The sequence below is a fragment of the Pinus tabuliformis genome, chromosome 3_2 (assembly GCF_031772625.1).
Source record: "Pinus tabuliformis cultivar Carrire ecotype Pingquan chromosome 3_2, CPIR1, whole genome shotgun sequence".
Taxonomy (NCBI): domain Eukaryota; kingdom Viridiplantae; phylum Streptophyta; class Pinopsida; order Pinales; family Pinaceae; genus Pinus; species Pinus tabuliformis.
In genome coordinates, this window is record NC_142302.1 from 1249891667 (window position 1) to 1249911164 (window position 19498).

Genomic DNA, 19498 nt, shown 5'->3' on the forward strand with positions numbered 1-19498 from the left:
AAAAAATGTAGAAACCCTAACACGAGAGAGAGAGACCCAAAAACTTCGATCTAGTTCTTCTCCTTCTTTTTCGTCCTTTTCCAACTTCTATCTTGAGAAGATCGAATTTGCTTGAATAAGTCTCCAAATGAGGTCGAGTTCCTTCTTATTTATAGGCTTGTGAGGGGTACGAATTGCTATCTTTAGGCCGACTTGTCTCTTCATGTAGGCCAACTTGATCTTTGCATCATGACGAGGTCTTGAAGTGTCTTTTGACTCTATTTTGACTCAAATAAATTCTTTTTACAATATGTAACGTGCCCAAATGAGTCTTCAGTACATGACAATGACTCAATTGACTTGTAGACTAAATAGCAATCCCTAGAAACACTCAATGGGTGCTTGACCTAAAAAATAAATTTCTAAACAAATGTCTTTCGAATTAATCACATCATTAGGATTTGGTCGATGTTTCGAACCAACTAATGTGGTTTATCCTCAGGACAAGGTGAAAAAATCAATCGATCTCATAGAATAAATAACATGGATGCATCATTGCCCATAGTTAGCCGTTAGTAAATTAGTTATTAAGGTAAATAAAATAATATTCTAAAATTGGTTGTTAGGAATTATTTATTAAAATATTATATTTTTAATTATAAAGTAGCTGTTAGGAATAATTAAATATAAAATTAATTTTTAATATAGCGAATGATGCTTAAATTAATTAAAATAATACTATATGGGTCAGGATTTGGTTACAAAATATTATTTATTTATAGAGTATTTGTTAGGAGTTAATTTATTTTAATTATATTAAATAAAATAATATATAATCTTGCAAAATTTTATAATAATAAAGTTATAGGGTTAAGAATTGGTTCCAAAAATATTATTTATCATAATTATACATAAAAATTCCTAATGTAGTAAGAATAATTCATAAATTAATTAAAATGATGTTGTAAGGGTTAAGAATTGGTTACAAATTATTATTTATATATAAAGTAGTTATTAGGAGTTTATATAGTTTAATTATATTAAATAAATAAATTATAATATTGCACAAATTAAATAATAATAAAGTTATAGGGTTAAGAATTGGTTCCAAAATCTTATATATTTATAAAATAGTTAGGAGTTTGTTTATTTATTTTAATTATAATAAATAAATGAATTTATAATATTGCAAAAATTAAATCATAATAAAGATATAGGGTTAAGAAAAGGTTACAAAATATTATTTAATTTATAAAGTAGTTGTTAGGAGATTAATTATTTTAATTTATGTTAAACAAATTAAATTAAAGTAGAATTTTAAATAGAAATAAAGTTATAGGGGGCCATAAATGGTAAAAAACAGAAGGTAAATAATATTACAAAAAAATAATATTTAGAAATAAAACTTAATAAAAAAAGAAAAAAAAGAGGGAAAGAGACAGGGGGTGGAATCACGAAGAGAAAGATGGAATCCATATCTTACTCAACTTCCAACCATCATCCCTGTTAAGATTTCTAGCATTCCTCTCTCAGCTTCCTATGGTGGAAGTGATCAACCCTAGCAATGACTCTGGAGTCCTCAATAGTCAATACATACATGGTGTTTGGATTTCTCCTGCTGCTTTTGTGATTATCAATGCACACTAGCAAATAAACAGTTCAACTTTGTCAATAGTAGTATCTGATTTGGATTTGGTTATGAACTCTCCCTTCATGATGCTAATGTGATGATTGCAGACAGAGATCACATCTTTATCAGTTGCCAATAACAAATAATCATCAAATAACATGATTTCAGACAGAGATGGTCGCATCTTTAGCAATTGCCAATAATAATGGTCATTAAATGATGGCTTCAACAAATATTTTTATCAAATAATCATTTAATACATCTATACAGCTGTTAGACTGTTTGCATAGCTGCTATATTAGTCTAGTATTGGAGGGTGTATGACATATTAATCGTTGGTAAGTCTGGTTAGGTATTTTTCATTATATCTATTGAAGCAACTAAAGTAGACACTAATGATTTTATCAGTAATTGCAGGCAGAATATGTGCTTCCACTCAATTTTGAAGAAGTGGCAACTGGTGTTTTGAAGATTATGAACAACTTGGCTCGATTGGATCTTATGCTGATCCAAAATATGCTGGTGAGTTGTAAAACATAATCTGTTAATGAGTTATTGAAGATAGTATTGAATATTCTGTATTAAGACAGCTGATTGGAAAATTAAGAATAATTGTTTTCATGTTCTTCTATATGCATGTTGTGTTCTGTTCAATCTCTTAGGTTACAAATTGTGAAGGTTATCCAGTAAAATATTTCATCAATCAAATAATATTCTGCTTTCAAGTCTTCTCTAAATTTACTAGTAACATGGGGATATCCATTGATGTTGATCTGTTTAACACTAGTTATTATTGCATCTCAAGTAACATGGACACATGTTATTGCCATGTTGCTAATTGGCATTTCTTTGGATGATGTTTTGTTTAATTATGCATAGTTGAACAAAGTTAGTATTTTTTCAATCTGCAGGCAAGGCCAGATTTACAAATGGAGTTCTTCCACTTGATGAGCTTCCTTCTTTCTCACTGTACCTGCAAATGGAAAAGCACGACTGATGAGGTACTTGCATGGTAACATCGTTTAAAGTTATATTGCATTTTTTTCATTATTTATTTGAGCCATACTGAATGTTCTGCCCCAATTTAATGTAGCTTGCTGTCATCCTTAACTATTAAAAGCAATGTTGTAAATATTGGTATCGGCAAAATATCGTCAAGGGTCTTGACAACATCTTATCGACAATATTGGCAAAATATCGAAAAATATCAGTAAACGTAAAAAATGCATAATATATTCATTTTTTTCAGATTTTTAAACATATAAAGCAATAGCAACATGAAATAAACACATTGGCACATAAATATGAAGAAAGCACTGATATATATGATGTAGTGGATGTAAAATAACAATGATACATGAAAGAGGATACCAAACCCTGCTGATCCCTGATAATTGTCCAATCAAGGACTCAAATGTGGATAAACAATACAAAATTTCACATATATAAAAGTATCTCATGATCATGAGTTATATGTAGCAAAACAAATAAAACTAGCAGCTAGCTATCTGAGAGTAGTGCCCTCTCCCCCTTTTACGGGAAAACATGATGGGCTGTTTGTCAGGCCTGCCTCTAGCAATAGAAGGCCCTGACTCTAACCTAATGTCAAATAATGACTGCTGGGTATGGAGCTGTGCTCTCCTATATCTATCGCAGATGGTGCTGACACTGATGCTCCCACAGTCTCCTCCTCCTCCTCGTGCTGCTCCTACCCCGAGTCCTCCTCTTGCTGCCCCTGTTCTAATGGTTCTTCTAACCATGTAGGTGGCTCTTCCAAGATGGGCACCTCAGACTCCACCCTCCATTGAGACAATACATCAATATTGTCTAAGGAAATGGCATCTGGATCCATTGGTGTTTCTATTTGCTTTACTCAAAGTCGGAGATTGTAATGCACATACACTAAATTATTGAGGCGTGAGAATTCCAACCTGTAAGAGTGTCAAAAAAACTGAGTCTTGATTCTTGACACTTGAGGGTCATAAATAAAAATAAAAATAAATGTTATTGCTCAACTGAAGGCTGAAGCTCAAAGTTATACCTGTTGTGCTTTTTTGAGTGTATTTTCTCAAATACACTCCAATTGTGCTCACACCCTGAAGAGCTACATGTTTGAATTTGGATTCTTATGGCCAATTTCTGCAAATTTGGTGCCCTTGCACGAAAGCTTCGCCACCAAATATCTACAACAAAATAAAGAAATAAAATACTTAAAAACTTAAAATGTAATTAAACTTTCAAATAAAATATATTGAAATTTAAAAATCTAGAATTACAAATAAGTAAATTTTAAATTGAAAATTCTAATGAGCCATGACTTGTCACTTACATGGCATGAGGAGGGTCATTTCCCTAATAGCATCATCAAAGCCAAAAAGGCTAACACAATCCCAATAAAACTGTATCGCACAATTGATTTTGCTACGAAGCTCAGGATCAGGTACCATCCTATGAATACAAAAATGGAGCCCTTCCATCAGCTTGCCATTAAAATCGAAACCATATGTGTATGAAAATGCGGAGTTGAGGAAGAGTGTTGCTACATGAATGGATCGATGAAGCATCCCTGTTCACCGACTATCAATCCTATCTCATAACATCATCTGTCTATTAAGCCTAACAGCACCCTTGTCTGCATAATAAGCACAAATGGCCTCCTTGGCCCTATCCATGGCCTCATACAAATAAGCCATTGCAAGCTTCTCCCCATCTACCAATCTCAAAACCTTTAATATAGGTTCACTAACTAAGCACACTTCTTCTACTCCTTGCCAAAATGTGTCAGTGTACACCATTTTTGCAATGGCTCTCCCACCCCGTCTCCTGCTATATCTACAATCATACCACTCATAAAAAACAAACTTTTGCTTCAACTCAAACTGGCATTGAAGCAAAGACTGAAGAGTAATAAAGTTGGTGGCAAAACACGTGATTGCAGAACGCCGCAACTCATTGTTTCTAGTGTATCTCCTCATCAGGCTAGGAGAAAAAGCACAATCATATATAAACTTGGGGATGTTCCTAGACATATCAATCACCTCCTTGATGGAGAGTTTCCCCATATCAAGTAGCAAATCGATACAATGTGCTGCAGATGGAGTTCAGAATGATGTGATGTGCCTCTCCATAAGCATCCTGCCGACAGACACATAATTAGCTGCATTATCTGTTATGACTTGCACCACATTCTGCACACCAATCTCTTGGATGAACCCATCTAACAACTCATATATCAATGCTGCATCTTTTATATGTGCTGATGCATCCACTGATTTAATGAACATGGTACTTTTAAGACAATGTACCAAGAAATTTAGAAGGGTCCTACCCTTCCTATCTGTCCAACCATCAAACATCATTGTGCATCCAGATACCTCCCATGTCTGTCTCAACTTTTCCAATATAGAGTTGATGTCTTGCTTTTCTGCTTGAAGGATTGGCCCTCGCAACTCCTCATATGTAGCACTTTTGTACCCTGGGCCCACAATAGCAATAACATCACACATTGGCTTCCAAAATGGATTAGTTTTGGTGATGTTGAGAGGTAAGTCGCTCAAGAAAAGACACCTCCCCTTAACTCTATCTACTTCTTGCTTCTCCTTTTTTCAACAATTGATTTTATGGAAGGTTGTGCTCCATGTTTGGTTCGTGGAACAGAAAAGGATGGCCTTCCACTCCCAGTGACATTAGCACTAGTAGGTGACGCTGTGGAGCCCTCCTACTACCCTCAACCTCAAAATCGAAAGAAGATATCCCAAACGATTTCCCTGCACGTTTAATCTTGTTTCTTTCTGCCTCTTCTTTGTTTCTTCCTTTTTTCTCAATTGCTTGAAGAGATTTTTGTATAAGCTCCACACTAGATTCCTTACAAAGCCCAGCTTCATGTCCAGGGAGTCTAGCTAGATGGTATTTCAATCGCGTAACCCCTCCTGTCATCTTGTCCCCACACAATTTGCATGTTAGATATGCCTGATTTGTCCCACCATCAAGTTTCCCATACTCCCAAAATGGGTCCAAGGGCTTTGGCATATTTGTAGTGGATTAATTCAAACTTAGGGCACCAAAAAAACAAAAAATTGGTATTAAACCCCCATACACAAAAAATAACAGCCACCTCATTTTAAAAAATATATTCTTTTACTACATTACTTGCAATGAAAAATGGCAATAAGAGGGTGCATAAGAAAGTTAAAAAATAAAAATGAAGCTTGCTGTCCAAATATGGAGAAAACCCTTGCATTGGCTCATGGGCATGAAAATCATAGCAAATGGAGAAAAACAAAGAAGCAATGTGTGTTTGTAAACACGCATAATTGACAGAGTTTTTCTTCTAGTTTAAACTCCAAAGCTAGGGTGGAATTTGTTGACAAGGTCTTTAGGTGAGTCCTAGTGTTATATCGAGTCTATTGTAAAAGTTTGTTTGGGAATAATTTTAGTGCATGGTCCCTTGCAGTTAGACACCATGGCTAAATTATTTTTTCACAAGCACACTTGGTTTCATACAGGATCATATTGTGTTGCATAATTGGGTAATGTCTTGAGGGTCTAGTTTAAATGTGTATTTCCCTTTCTAAGGGTTGAATTTGTAATTATTTTGATGTAAAAATATTTTAGTGCATGGTCCCTCGCAATCAGACAACATGGCTAAAATATTCGAGGGTGGAAAAATTATTAAATCCACTTTAGATGTCAAGTAATTAATTTTTATGGCTAAAATTAAATAAAAATCTTAAGCCAAAAAATTAATTAATTTTGAGTCAAAATAATTATAGAGATTTTCTTTTTTCTCTCCAAGTGGAAAATAATAAAAAATTCGCAGGTAAAAAAAAATTCAATTTTTAGAAGTCCTCCACCAAGTGAAAAATGGATAATTTAAGAAAATTTGAGCCCTTGGACTTTGGTGGTTAAGTCAAAGTCAAATTTTTGAGGAAATTAATCCAAAATATTATTTTTTGGATTAATAAAAAATAGTTTTTAAGAGAAATTTGATTTTTTCCTCAAAATAAAAAATTTGACGTTGGAGATTAAAAGATGATCAAGTTATTTTCAACGGTTGAGATTATTTTCACGAGGATCAAGCCAACTAGCCATTATTTTCCACTTAGAGGGGTTTCTCTATATGAAGAAGCTATTTAGCTTCTATTCATAATTTTATATGATGATCTTTGGATTTGAAAAATTTGTAACGTTGGTATTGAGCTGCTGTTCTGTTGGGAACATTTTTTATCATAATAGAAAGACTTTGGGGTTTAGTTCATGGTGCTCTTTTATCTACTGATCTGTGGTATGTGTCAGCTATGTGTTATCATATGCTATGCTAATAGTTTTTTAAACTGTTATTTCATTTGTTGGTGATAAGAACATCCTATTGGTATGAGTTATTTTAGGTGATCTAATTCAACATATGATCTAACAATTTTATCTTGAGAAAATTATAGAGATTTACAAGTACGCTAACCCTTGGGCCCCAAGTTCACAGACTACGGAGAAGAGCCGACCTTGTTTGGGCTCTAAGATTTTGTTGTGGTAAATTATTTTGCAGAAAGGTTTTGTCCAATCTATCTTTCGAAATTATTCATCCATTATCATTTATTTGAAAAATATTTGCAAAATTATTATTTGATCTTGGTCTAAAAGGAGTTAATATGCTAATGAGAGCTTGTAATTTTATTTTGTAAATATTGTACATTTGTAAATAATTTTTAAAATATTTTTTTGACCCTTGGTTATTTTCTAGCACTTGGATATTTGGGGTTTTATAATTTTGTATACATATCTAGGGATTGGAATTCTTCTTTTCATTTGTGCAAGTGATAGCTCAAGGGTTTGAAACAACAAATTTTTCTGGGCTACTCATCCAAGCAAGGAACACTGATCTAGGCCCTTGAGGGTAAGATCTAGCCTCTCCATCTTCCAAAAACTCAATGTCCAGTTGAAGAAGGGAAGTCGTCCAACTTTTTGAACTGATCATTGGCAATTTTGTACAATTGTAGGGGTTTCAATTTTTTTTTTAAGGCCCTTAGGCCTAGCCATCCTACTCTTTTGCCCTAGCCATGAGCCTTAGAGGGCCTTTCTAACCCTTGACCTTCCCTTTCAGCCTAGCCGCTAGCCCTTTAGGGCGAGCCATGAGCCCTAGCAGCTCCTTTGGTTGAGTTGCAACCCTTTTCAAGGCCGAGTGTTGCCTTTTAAGGCCCTTTCCTAAGGCTGCAACCCCATAAGCGGATTTCCCTTAGGCCACTAGCCTTTTAGGCTTAGTGGCAACCCTTTTTAGGGCCCTCGGCTCCCTCTTTGCCCTTGCCTCAACCCTTAGAGGGTTGCTCGCTCTAGTAGTAGGCCTTTAAGGCCTTGCCATGGGCCTAGGAAGGCCTCAAACCCTCTCGGCTCCCCTCCATTGGCTCTTTTCCCTTGGCCGTGGGCCTTTTAGGCGTTTCTCCCTCCATTGTTCCCCTTTTCCTAGCTCATAGCCTCATCTTTAGCCCTCTTCTAGCCCTAGCCTATCCTGCTATTCGTTGTTTGGCCCTCCTTTAGTCATTGATTGAGTTTTCATTAGTGTTTCATCTCTAACAATTTGTTTTGCACAGTGTTGCGGGGGAGTGCCCCCCCCTCGATCCCGCTCCCAATCCGCACTCCGGGCGGGAGCGGGTCGGGAGCGCGGTCCCGGAAAGGAAGCGATTTCTAGAGCATGCTCCCTAAAAAAAAATGCTCCCTGCCTTTTCGGGAGCGTTTTCGGGAGCATTTAGGCTTTTTTGCAAATTTTTTTTGCAGTAATGTTCCAAATGCAATTTTTTTCAAAGAAACAAATAAGTTTTGAGTGGGGCAACTTAATGATCAAGCCTATGGCCCTAGTATTGATATGCGATTCATGGTAATGTTAAATTCTTAAAGTAAAAGTGACATTCTCCTTAATCTTCATTTTCATCCTTTTACTTAAATTTTTAACATTACCATGAAATGACTCAGGATGTTTGAGAGTGGTTCCAATCTCATTGGATTTCATATGGAGAAAGTAGAATTTTAGATGTCATTCAAAATCCAACAGACTTATCAGTTTTTCAGGATTGCAATGTTTCCATTGAATTTTGTCATGTATTATGGTATGGAACTCATATTTAATCAAGAGCACCAATCCCTCTATGTATCTTGATGTTAGTGACATTGGTTGTCGAACTCCTCTATCATGACCCTCCTAAAAACGTACGCATCATTTAAACAAATTCTTGACTTGACATGCTATGCTTTTTCTATCTTATGTTAATGCTTAGAGGGTGATATTAATGACAAAGGTCCCTATACAAATACAGAGGTAATGACAAAGATACCTTTGGATATTAATGCTTAGAGGGTGATATTAATGACAAAGATCCTGATTTTCCAACAAGACAAAAAAATTAGACATTTCTCATGGTGGCAAGAGGCCCAAGCATAAGCAATAGATAATAGATTTACTTGTCTTTTCTAGTTTCTAGTAGTTTTTATAACTATTGACTCTTTCATATTTATTATGATATTTTTTTAAGCAATATATGACAATTTAAGTTTGAAGTTGGCAATTAGAACTCATTAGTAATGAATTATGAATATGATGTTTCATGAAAGTTGAAAGTTGTTTCATTTCATTTTATAACATTTCATTTCATGTTAGATATTATTTGTTGTAATGGTTACACTTAGCTTACAAGTACAACTTTGGTGATCAATGATGATAAATGTTATATATTGAATTTTGAAAGCTTGAAACTTTAAGATTGATGAATCACGAGACTCAATATGTTGTATGTTACTATGTTACTAACTTGTGGACGTGGTTGATGAAGATTATAACTTCTAGATGATTGTTGTTATATGGTTCAATCTATGTTTTTTTTATGTTTTTTATATCTAATTCATAATTCTACATGTTTTTGTTGACATATATGTATCAAAATATAAAAAATATATATTATATAAAAAACGCTTTGGGATTTGCTCCCAAACCGGGAGCTTTTGAAAATGTTGCTCCCGCACCCGTTTTCGCTCCTGCTCCCCACTTTCACTCCTGCTCCCAAGTAACACCGGTTTTGCAACGATTTTGGAGCTAACTTTGTGGTTGTAGGTGCTCAAGTCCATTGGAAGAGTAACTAGTTGCATACAAGGTCATTACGCCTCTTGGTTTGCTCTCTAATCCCTCTTTGTCATCACTATCTTCATTTATAATTTGAAGTATTTTATGACAAGAACGTATTCAGGGCCTAAACGCATCTAAGATAAGCCTAAATTCATTAATAAATGACCTAAGGCATTAAGAATATTTTGTAGTAAAATTGAATGCATATAAGTGAATTTTTGCGGACGATGGGTTAATTTCCATATCTGATATGTTTGCTACAGCCATTTAAAATCATCTACAATGGTGGTAGAATAACATAACATTGGTATAATAATCAATTTGCAAGCATATTTCTTCATTGGCATATCACTTGCATTAGTTGGTCTTGCATTTCTTGAAGGTTGTCATAGTAATTTGAGGTCTGATATATACTGCATAAGGTTTGCATATAAACATTACGGTGGTGTTAAAAGTGGTTGACAATCCTCTAATTTCACTTGGCTCTTGTTTCTTGCATCTTGTGCACACCATGAATAATCGTTTTCTAGTGGAATTGGGTGCTTTTCTTATTGCTGCAACCATTGGTCTCTTGGCTGCCCCATTTTGCATCTCTTGCATCATTGACATTCATTTGCACTCTTGCATAAGCATATCTTTGATTGCATTAACAAACACAAGTGCTCTAATTAAATTGGCAATCGTTTAATAAGATTGGCTTAAAGAGTAACATTGTGGATTAATGCTCTAGTTTCTTATTGCTGTCATTGGTTATTGGACAAGTGAATACATTGCTCTTCATTGGTATTGTGGAGATAAGTATCTTTTGTGGATTTAAAATTTTGTTAATCTAAGCCACGCTTAAAGCACTTTATCACTTGTGTAATCATATTTGTGATAAGAGAAATCTTGAAGTAAGTCAAAATTTGCTCATAAAGAATTCAATTTTTCTTGTGTATCTAATTGGCATATTGGCGTTCCATTGTTATAATTTTGAAGATTTGCTAATTGTGCATAAAGATCCTTATCTAATTGTTGAACGAAGCATTGATCCTGTCAATTTAATTGTCTATTTCATAAGCAATTGTCTATTGGTAATCTTGGCAACATTTTCTGGCACCATTTATTTTGAGAAGTTTCTCTTGTGGTGAAGTTTGCCATTATTTATTATTAAGTATTTCATTGTTCTAAATTGAGATATTATTAAGTACTTAAGAACCTTAACAATCTCACCTTAAAAATAATCACTCATATTGTGCACTTGCATTTTAGGACTAGCTTTGCACAAATTAATTTACCTCCAAGCATAAGCTTGGTTGATAGAGAGATAGGACCATCTTTCTCACCCAACTTGTGAAACCTAGACCCTCTTTAGTGGTTAACACGGTGACCTTGCAGTCATCAAAGCCACAATCTCTACAACGTCAGAGGCATCGGGTGATTAGAACCCCAAGGGAGGTATTGTTAATATAGCCTTTGCTATCTTCCCTTGAGTTTCTCTCTCACAACTCACACTAAAGACTGACTTCTAAATAGTTGAGAGGAAGGATTCACCTAGGTAGGCATCTAATTTAAAATAAACCAAGATTCTGCATTTCACCTAGATTTTAGGCATTGCATTTCATATAGGATAGTGAAGCATCCTAAAGCAACAACTATTCATTTGGTGACTTGGTAAATGATTTATCTTAAGCAAGTATTTGACTCCATTTAGGCATTGGTCTTCCATGATAATCTAATCAAATTGTTTATCTTGCTAATTTAACCAAGTTGCTAGGCCATTCAGTTGTGTCTCCCGGGCTTGTCGGTTGTCGACAAGTCTTGCATCTTCACATTTTATAGGGACTACGCCCCATAGCCTACTGTAGGGAGACAACTAGAATGGAGAGGGCAGGGATTAGAGTGACAACCCTTGCCCTAAGTGTTGTCGCATCTTTCCTGTATAATTTGAGCGACAACATGACCTAAATCTATAGTCTATAGATATCTGTTGAATGGTGTTGTCATTAATGTCAACTTCCGTTAATGAACACTCTTAATATTTGTTTGGATTACATCAAGTTGGAAGCTCCATTGGAAGGATGGTTGGAAACCCTAGTAGCCCCGCATTTATTGATGTTTTTGAAGATGAAGGGCAATGAAATTGACCTCAAGATCATTATAATTAGATCCTCCTCGTCGAGCTGTTTCCGGTTGTATGTGGCTCATCATGTGAGTCTTCATAGTTTGTAAGTTGCGCTTGATTAAATTTGAAGGACCAAATTTTTGGGCAAAAACCCTAAAGGATGGTGATGTGGCACCTGTACATTGGCCAACCCATTATACAAAGCAAGATTGAAGGGTTTTCTTCAAGGTTGTGGTTAAAATATGTTATAGAGGGCCCCAAATATTATTTAGAATTTACAAGGGGCACTAGACATTATCAAAGAACTCAAATTCTCATCCCCAAATGAGCACACGACCTATCTTTGGGCTCCAACTTTAATAAAATTCAAATTTCGAAAAGCCCCTCCAATGGCTCTTCTTTGAAGCCCCTTCCTAGGCATAAGAAATCTATAAAAGGGCATTGATTTTGCTGTCTAAGGTTTGAAATTTGAATGATTATCTCTTGAAGTATTTGAAATCTAACTCGGCCCTATGGAGACAATGATTATCTGACGAGTGGTTAGGTTTTATTTGTTTGGACTTGGGTTGAGGGATTCATTGAGTATCAATTGCAGGACAACAAAGGATAAAAGGGTTTGTTTCGCTTGGTTTTATTGGTGGTTTCGTTGGGATTGGTTTGCAGGGAATTGAAGACAATCATCTGAAGCAATCTTGTTAACTTTTTCTACAACTTCAACCCTCCTTAGGGCATTCTTCTGAATGGTACGTAACATTTTTCTGTGATCAAATTTGGGCTTCCAAATATCCCTGCGATTGTCCATTATGAGCACAAGCTAAACTTCGCTGGGTATTTGATAGCTTCTATTCAAATACAATGATATACTCTTATTCATTGACAATTGCATGTATAAGGACCTGCGTTATGATCTAAACAAACACGTATGGCTTGTCATTTGGAATTTTGAATTAGTATTTTGACAATAGTCTGTCCTAGAAAGAGGTTCTGTATTGCTCATCAAGAAATCTCTAGTGGCATTTAGGTTTACCTTGAAAGTCTCAACTTTACCCTATAAGAAGACCAAAATCTATCACTGAAAGAAGATTGAAGACTCATTATTTTGTGATTTGCGGCCTTGAAATTCCAGCTAGTATTCTGTGCTACAAGTTCTGAACTGTGTGAGGCTCTGAGCATAAAAATTGAACAAGTTACCATGCAGACTTTGCTGGAAGGAAGTGTAACCGATTATCAACAAGCCCTAGATCTGATCTTGCATCATTGTCTTTCTGAAGGACTCATTCAAATAGATATCTAGCATACACAAGGTTGGTCTTCCTTGGATCAAATGACACATATCTAAGCCCTTGTACGCAGAGGTTTGAGACATTTGAATTGGTTAGTAGATGTGAAAAGAAAGATAGTTTTGATTCACTGTGTTAGGACAAGATTTGAGCCCATCCAAAAGACAAACCTGAATTTCACATGACTGCTTGAAGTATTAATGCAAGCTGTGCACTTTTGAAGTTCTGAGCATTCTTGGATTCGCTCTAGACATCAAGGCATGTCGAACCTACTCAGTGGTGAAATATTAGTGAGCTTGCTCTAAAAGTTTATATTCACGGATTATTTGACGTTGAAGGAGAAATTGTGGTTCAAACATTTGTAGCTTAAGTTTATTAACACGTTAAATCATTGACAACTGGACTGGTGCCTGAATTGACACATACATACTTGTAGTGCTATGCTGAGTTGGCTGGAAATATTAGTTGTTCATAAATGCGTGAGCTGATAAAAAGTAACTGGACATCAAATTCAAATATAAGCGCATTATATGGTCACCAAAATTGTGGAGCCGAATTGGTTGTGGACTTCAATACGTTAGCCAAGGTCAAAGTCCAATCTTTCTCATTCTATCTAACAGTTAGTGGACAAGGTTTTACATTTTGTAGCTTCAGTGCCAGATCATTGCCATTTTGTAGAAGGGCATCTGAAAAGGGATAATTTGTCGAACATTTAATTTTACATATAGTATTTTTGATTTCTGGGAGCATTGGTTGTGCAAAATTGGAATTTGCATGAAGCACAACAATAAGGCTTTGAGGGTGCATAAACTAGGGTTTGACCAAGAGAGTGCAGGACAAATTATTGATGCCCATGCTACAACTAGGGCTTTAGCAAGATTTGTTCTACAAGTTGAGATGATGCCCATTTAGGGCTTCTTGTTGATCTACAAATTTGACATTGTTTGAAATTGATGATGTTGTTGAGAAGTGTTAGGGTCTCACAATTGTGAAGAAATCAGATTGATTACTTGTTGCAGAGATGCTGAGCAAGTGAATTGATTACTGATAGAGTTTGATGCAGAGACATGTTAAGGTTTTGGACATAACAAAGAGAAGACAAAGTTGTTCAACATCTAGGGTTTGATATGCAGTTTGAGTGGAGGTAGAATTGATTACACAATAGTTTCTTGTATTTTAGTTCCTTTGTATTGATATTGAGCACAGGTAAATCCAATCTGAAAATTGTGAAACGTGGCCTGTCGGTAGATGAGGGTGTGTTGACGGTGCTGGAAATTTGTCAACTAAGGTCTCTCCCCGATGTGAAGTCCCAATTAGACCTCACACCGTTTGGTGTGGGAGCCCCATCTGGAATATCAACCCGGTTGCCATATATCTTAAAGATATGCGTTGGCTTTAATTGTCAGCCAGAGAGGGATGCATTCTTCGAAAAAACAAGAAGGTGTGCATGGTGAGTGTTCAGTTATAAATGTGTCAAGGTTCTTCCACTGCAGAGAGGGGAGAAAAGTGAGCCTCTTCATGAGAGGTAGTAGTACCATCCAAGAAGAGACACACATGGACCAGAAGGATCTATCCGACGTCCAACGAAATAGTCCACAAAGGATGCGATGGTCATTACAACCAACAAATGAAGAAAGATTTGTCTAATATCCTGCAGAATAGTCCACAAGGATGGGACAACAATAACAACCATTACAACACATTCTCAATAAGATAAGTACTAAAATAACCGAAATAGTTCAACTATCTTAGCACATGTGAAAGCAAACATGAAATACAAATATCCACAGAATAGTCTTACAAACATTCATAATCCATGCATGAAGAACGTGTTGGCCTTGAAGGCTTCTGTTATTAAGTAAAAGTTCCAAGACACATGTTTACAATGTACATCACTATCTCTAGTAGTGGAGCATTGGAGCCACTCCTTGCTCCTCATGGACTAGGTTATCTCTCTAATGCCTTGCGGGAGGTGCCAAGGTGAAAAGTCCTTTGCTCATACAATGAGGTAATGTATATAAACAAGGGTGACTCGTTGAATACCCTCATGACTGTTTGACTTCCTATGACTTTTCAACTCACATGACCCTTTACATGCCATGTGTGTCCTTTGAACTTCCACTTTACAATACATTTTGAATACAATATACATGATCCACAATAATGATGTGGCATATGACCACTCATGAGTCATGTCATGTTATGAGTCTAAAAGGTCTAAAATATTTCCTAGAAGAAGTCTCAGCTACTTGCTTTTTAATGTCGACCATTTCATTGGACATGGTTTTAAGTACCTTTTGCAGACCTTCCAGATCGAAATGATCTTTAGGTGCTTTCTTCTTGGATTCGTCCTTGAAAGTGACCTTCTTGGATTTTCTTTCTTCTAATGCATTCTTCTTTTGTAAAGCTAAAATGCATTTTTCTATAGCTATGGCTTCTTTCATGTTTTTTTTCCAAAGTTGGTTTGGCAACTTTGTCTACAAAAATAGCTGCATTTGAGGGAAGAGCAAAAATGTACCATTCATTTTGAACTTTAGTGCTTGGCTTGGATGCCACTGGAATTTTGTTTAATAATTTGTTAAATCGGGAATTGAAGTCCTTAATTGACTCTTTAGATTCAACCTTTAGGTTGGAGAGATCATTAAGAAGAGTAGCTATTGAACGATCATCTCCAAACTTGGTTAGGAACTGTTCTTTAGAACTCATGTGCCTTAGACTCTCAACCAATTTTCATGGCTAGAGTGCATCTGATGCTACCAAAAACTAACACTCCCTCTTAGCGAGGAATGTGCTCTAGCAACAATGTCCAACTACATGCTACTCTGTCTTTGAAGCATCTCCTTTCCGCACTGTTGCTGCCACCAATAGTGTGTTGTTGCTGTTACTGTACTGCTTCCCATGGCACTACCATTGCCACTGCTGCATCTGTACTACCACTCCCTCTGCATCTGTTGTTAACACTGCCACTACTAGCTCTGCACTGCGTCATTTTCCAATTGCTGCTGCTCAGCAACAGAAAAGCATCCGAAATTTCTGAACTAACTGTGTTCAACATAATACCATGTGAATGTTGGAATTTGACTGCTACTAGTCTCTGACCCTCTGAATCTTCTGCATTGCTGCTGACTTCTGCACTGTGCCATCTACACTGCTGCCAACCTTGCTCTGCGCTGATCAGTCTCTGGTCTCAAGCTACTGCATCTGTCTCTCCAATCAACCCACTACATCATCTGACACTAAGTCCATCTCGATGCGGCTGAATATTGGGCTCTCGTAGTAAGGAATTGATCCAAGAGGTGGACTCCTCAAGGATCTTGCCCATATGTAGTCCTCTCAACTACAGTTCAATATTGCCCCATTTCCCTCCTGGAGATGCATGGGCACTCATGGCAAACCCATCTTTGTCAATTTTTGTTGGAGCAGCCTTAGGATCATGTTTCTCATCCTTATCCTTTTGTTTCAAAGGCCATTGGGATGCAAAGTGGCCCAACTCGCCACATCTAAAACATTGCATCTTTGAAATGTCCTTCTTCCGCTTTTGCTTTTGCTGTCCCTTTGATGCTAGAGTTGCATTCTCCTCCTCCTCCTTGGCCTTCGTGCTACTCCCACTGCTGCCATTGAGGTTGACCTTAACCAGATCCCTCCTTAATTCGTCTTGTTGAAGGGATACCCACATCTACTCCCATGAAGGTAGTCTTTCCCTGCCCAATATACTTTGGACAAAGACTTGCCATTCATTTGAGACTCCATTTAAGGCCATCCTTACCATTGCAGTAGACTGAGGAGTAGACCCCACTGCAGCAAGCTAGTCTCTGGTGTCCTGAAGACGTTGAAGATAGGAGTTAACCCCTTCTCCCTTCTGCATCAATGTCCACTGCAACTTTTGTTCTAAGTACATCTTCCGCTGTTCGGAAGAACCTTCATACAATGAAGACAAAGCTTCCCACATTTCTCTGGCTGTATCTTTCCCTACAAATGTGAGACCACATGATCTCGAACTCCATCGATTATGAACCTCTTCGCCTTTCCCTGCTCGGCCTTGTACTTCTTCTTCTGATCATTGTCTGCGGGAACAACCACAACACTCTAGACGTAAGCTTCGAGATCGTACTCCTCTAGAACAGCTAAGATTCTAGTCTTCCATAAGACATAGTTGGGAGCTCTTTCCAAACTGTCCTGATCTCTGAGCCCACGTGATGCCATCTCACCAAAACTATTGAATTGACTCCTCTAGTCACTGCGCAACACTGGTTTGTGGCCTGGCAAGTGAAAAATTCAGACTTTTGGAAAGAAAAGTCCTCTAAGGAGAAAATTCCCCTTCTATGCGTCTTTGCTCTTTTTCGACGGATTTCTGCCCCAATAGAAATTACGCCCTTCAAGCACTGTGCTGAGGCTCCGCGTCACTCCCTTTGCCTCTGCAAGCTCACAAACCAGAAATCATACCTCTCCATCGACTCTCTCAGAGAGATATTTCCTTAGAATCTCTGCTTTCTGGGCAAGGACTGCACAATCCCTTCAAGGGGATTCGAATCGTTGCCAAATGCAGCTATTGGCCTCTCTGCTCATCGCTAGATCTGCTCTTCCTATTTCAAAATCAATGCTCTGATACCATGTGAAAATTCCTACACTCAAGGAACCCCTACTGCAGCGAAACTGAATTTACTTCTCCTACTTGATTTTAATATACATTATCAAGTTATTTTTTGAAATACTGAAGTAAATTATTTTTGCAGCCTACACCAACTTAATTTGATTACTTGAAACAAGAAACTGAACAAAGAACAAGATACATAGGACACAATTATTTTTGGACAAAATAGTCCTTGGAAAAGCCCAATGCAGGAAAACCGGTGCAACAACGCTGAGGGTTTTATATTATTAAGCAGTAGTTTTGAATACAATGCCGATTGCCTTCCCAACGATCCAGTGACAGAGAAAAAATATAATGGTGGAAAACTGAGTGAGATTACCTCACTTCACCCGGCAATTTCCCTCTGAGCCGACAGCAGAAATGGCTAACCCTAACTATCTTTGCACTGGCTCTGCGTAGGCCCTGCATCAACCTTACAGGCTCTGCGTCAACTCTACGCTGTCTCTTCTGCCTCCTGGAGCTTCTGTGTCAACCTCTCCCGGCTGTTTCGACAACTCCCCAGTAGTTTCCGGCTTTCTGCGTGAGGGAAACCTCACTTCTGCGCTAGCCCTTCTGGCTTTGCCTCAGGCCTACGTGGGCCCAAATTGGCCCAACGTTAGTCCCTCTAGATGTTACATTTCCTCCACTAGTGGCTCTCCGCCTCTTTGCCTAGTATTCCCGAACTATCCCTGCCCTTCTGCTGCAGAATGATCACTCAATTCAAATTTTTCAACTTCCTAGCCTTAGAAATCGAACTCTAGATCAATTCTTTCTCTCCGTGTGTGTTTCTAAATGAACCCCAAGCCTCCCTCTTATACTTTTCTCGTTGAGACTTCAACAGCCGAGATTACGTCTCTAATCAACGGCTAAGATTAAAACTTGGCTTGATCCACTTTCTAGAACATTCTCACCTATATTTTGATTAATACCCATTAATACTTTAATTTTCCTAAGTTTAGACTTAGGAACCCTATTAAAAATATTAATTATTTTAATAAAATACAATATGGGTGGAATTTTACCAAACAAATTCTGAGTTCTTTAGAACTCATGTGCCTTAGCCTCTCCACCAATTTTCATGGCTAGAGCACGTCCGATACTACCAAAAACTAACACCTGGGAGACAGGAACTGCGCAGTGCCAGGCAGCAAGGTCACAATTAGAGGGCTGAGACTGCGCAGTGCATAGTTCAGAAGGGGCCGGTGAAGCTAGGTTGCTCGGTTGGGAAGTTTTTCAGAAAATGGCTAAGTGTGGGATCGGTGAGATAGGTGATGAACTGTGATGAACCTTGACGGTGATCACACACTTAGAATACTTTGACGACATGAAAACATAGATCATCTGAACATATGTACAAAGCATCTCCCTTTGTGTGACAACGTTACTACAAGGTACGACAAGTGTGACACTTAAGATAGACTTTGGGACAACCATGACAGCACTTGTGCGATAGTGCTAAGAACTTTGTGAATGAGTGCGACAAATATTTACATAGAACAAACCATATATGCAAAGACAAACCTTTGAAACCATCAAAATAGGGTTGTAAACATTTCGTGATAGCCAAACATGCCAAAAGATGACTATTAACCCAACATGCAAAAGTGAACAAAACACTACAAAAAAGCTCATGAAATAAGCTGTAATGTTTGTGACAACATTGTTCAAGACCAAGGAAGGCTCTGAAATTGAGTTTAAGCCAAAATTTTGGAGGGTGTTGCAATAGCTACAACAAGGTGGCAAAGTGAGGCAAGGTAGGAGAGTGGAGTCT

The 19498-nt window shown here is 37.2% G+C and overlaps 1 protein-coding gene across 7 annotated transcripts in view; it reads left to right on the forward strand.

The window, feature by feature from the left end:
- Nucleotides 1-19498, forward strand: part of LOC149185264 (uncharacterized) — a 361912-nt gene that overhangs the window by 251590 nt on the left and 90824 nt on the right. For all 7 annotated transcript variants that reach the window (XR_016257370.1, XR_016257369.1, XR_016257371.1 and 4 more), the window contains 2 exons: nt 2027-2131; nt 2521-2610. Coding sequence is in view for 3 of the 7 variants with exons in the window: in XM_089417869.1 (XP_089273995.1) it covers nt 2027-2131; nt 2521-2610 (195 nt within the window). In the remaining 4 variants the exon portion in view is untranslated. The remainder of the gene's footprint in view (nt 1-2026; nt 2132-2520; nt 2611-19498) is intronic.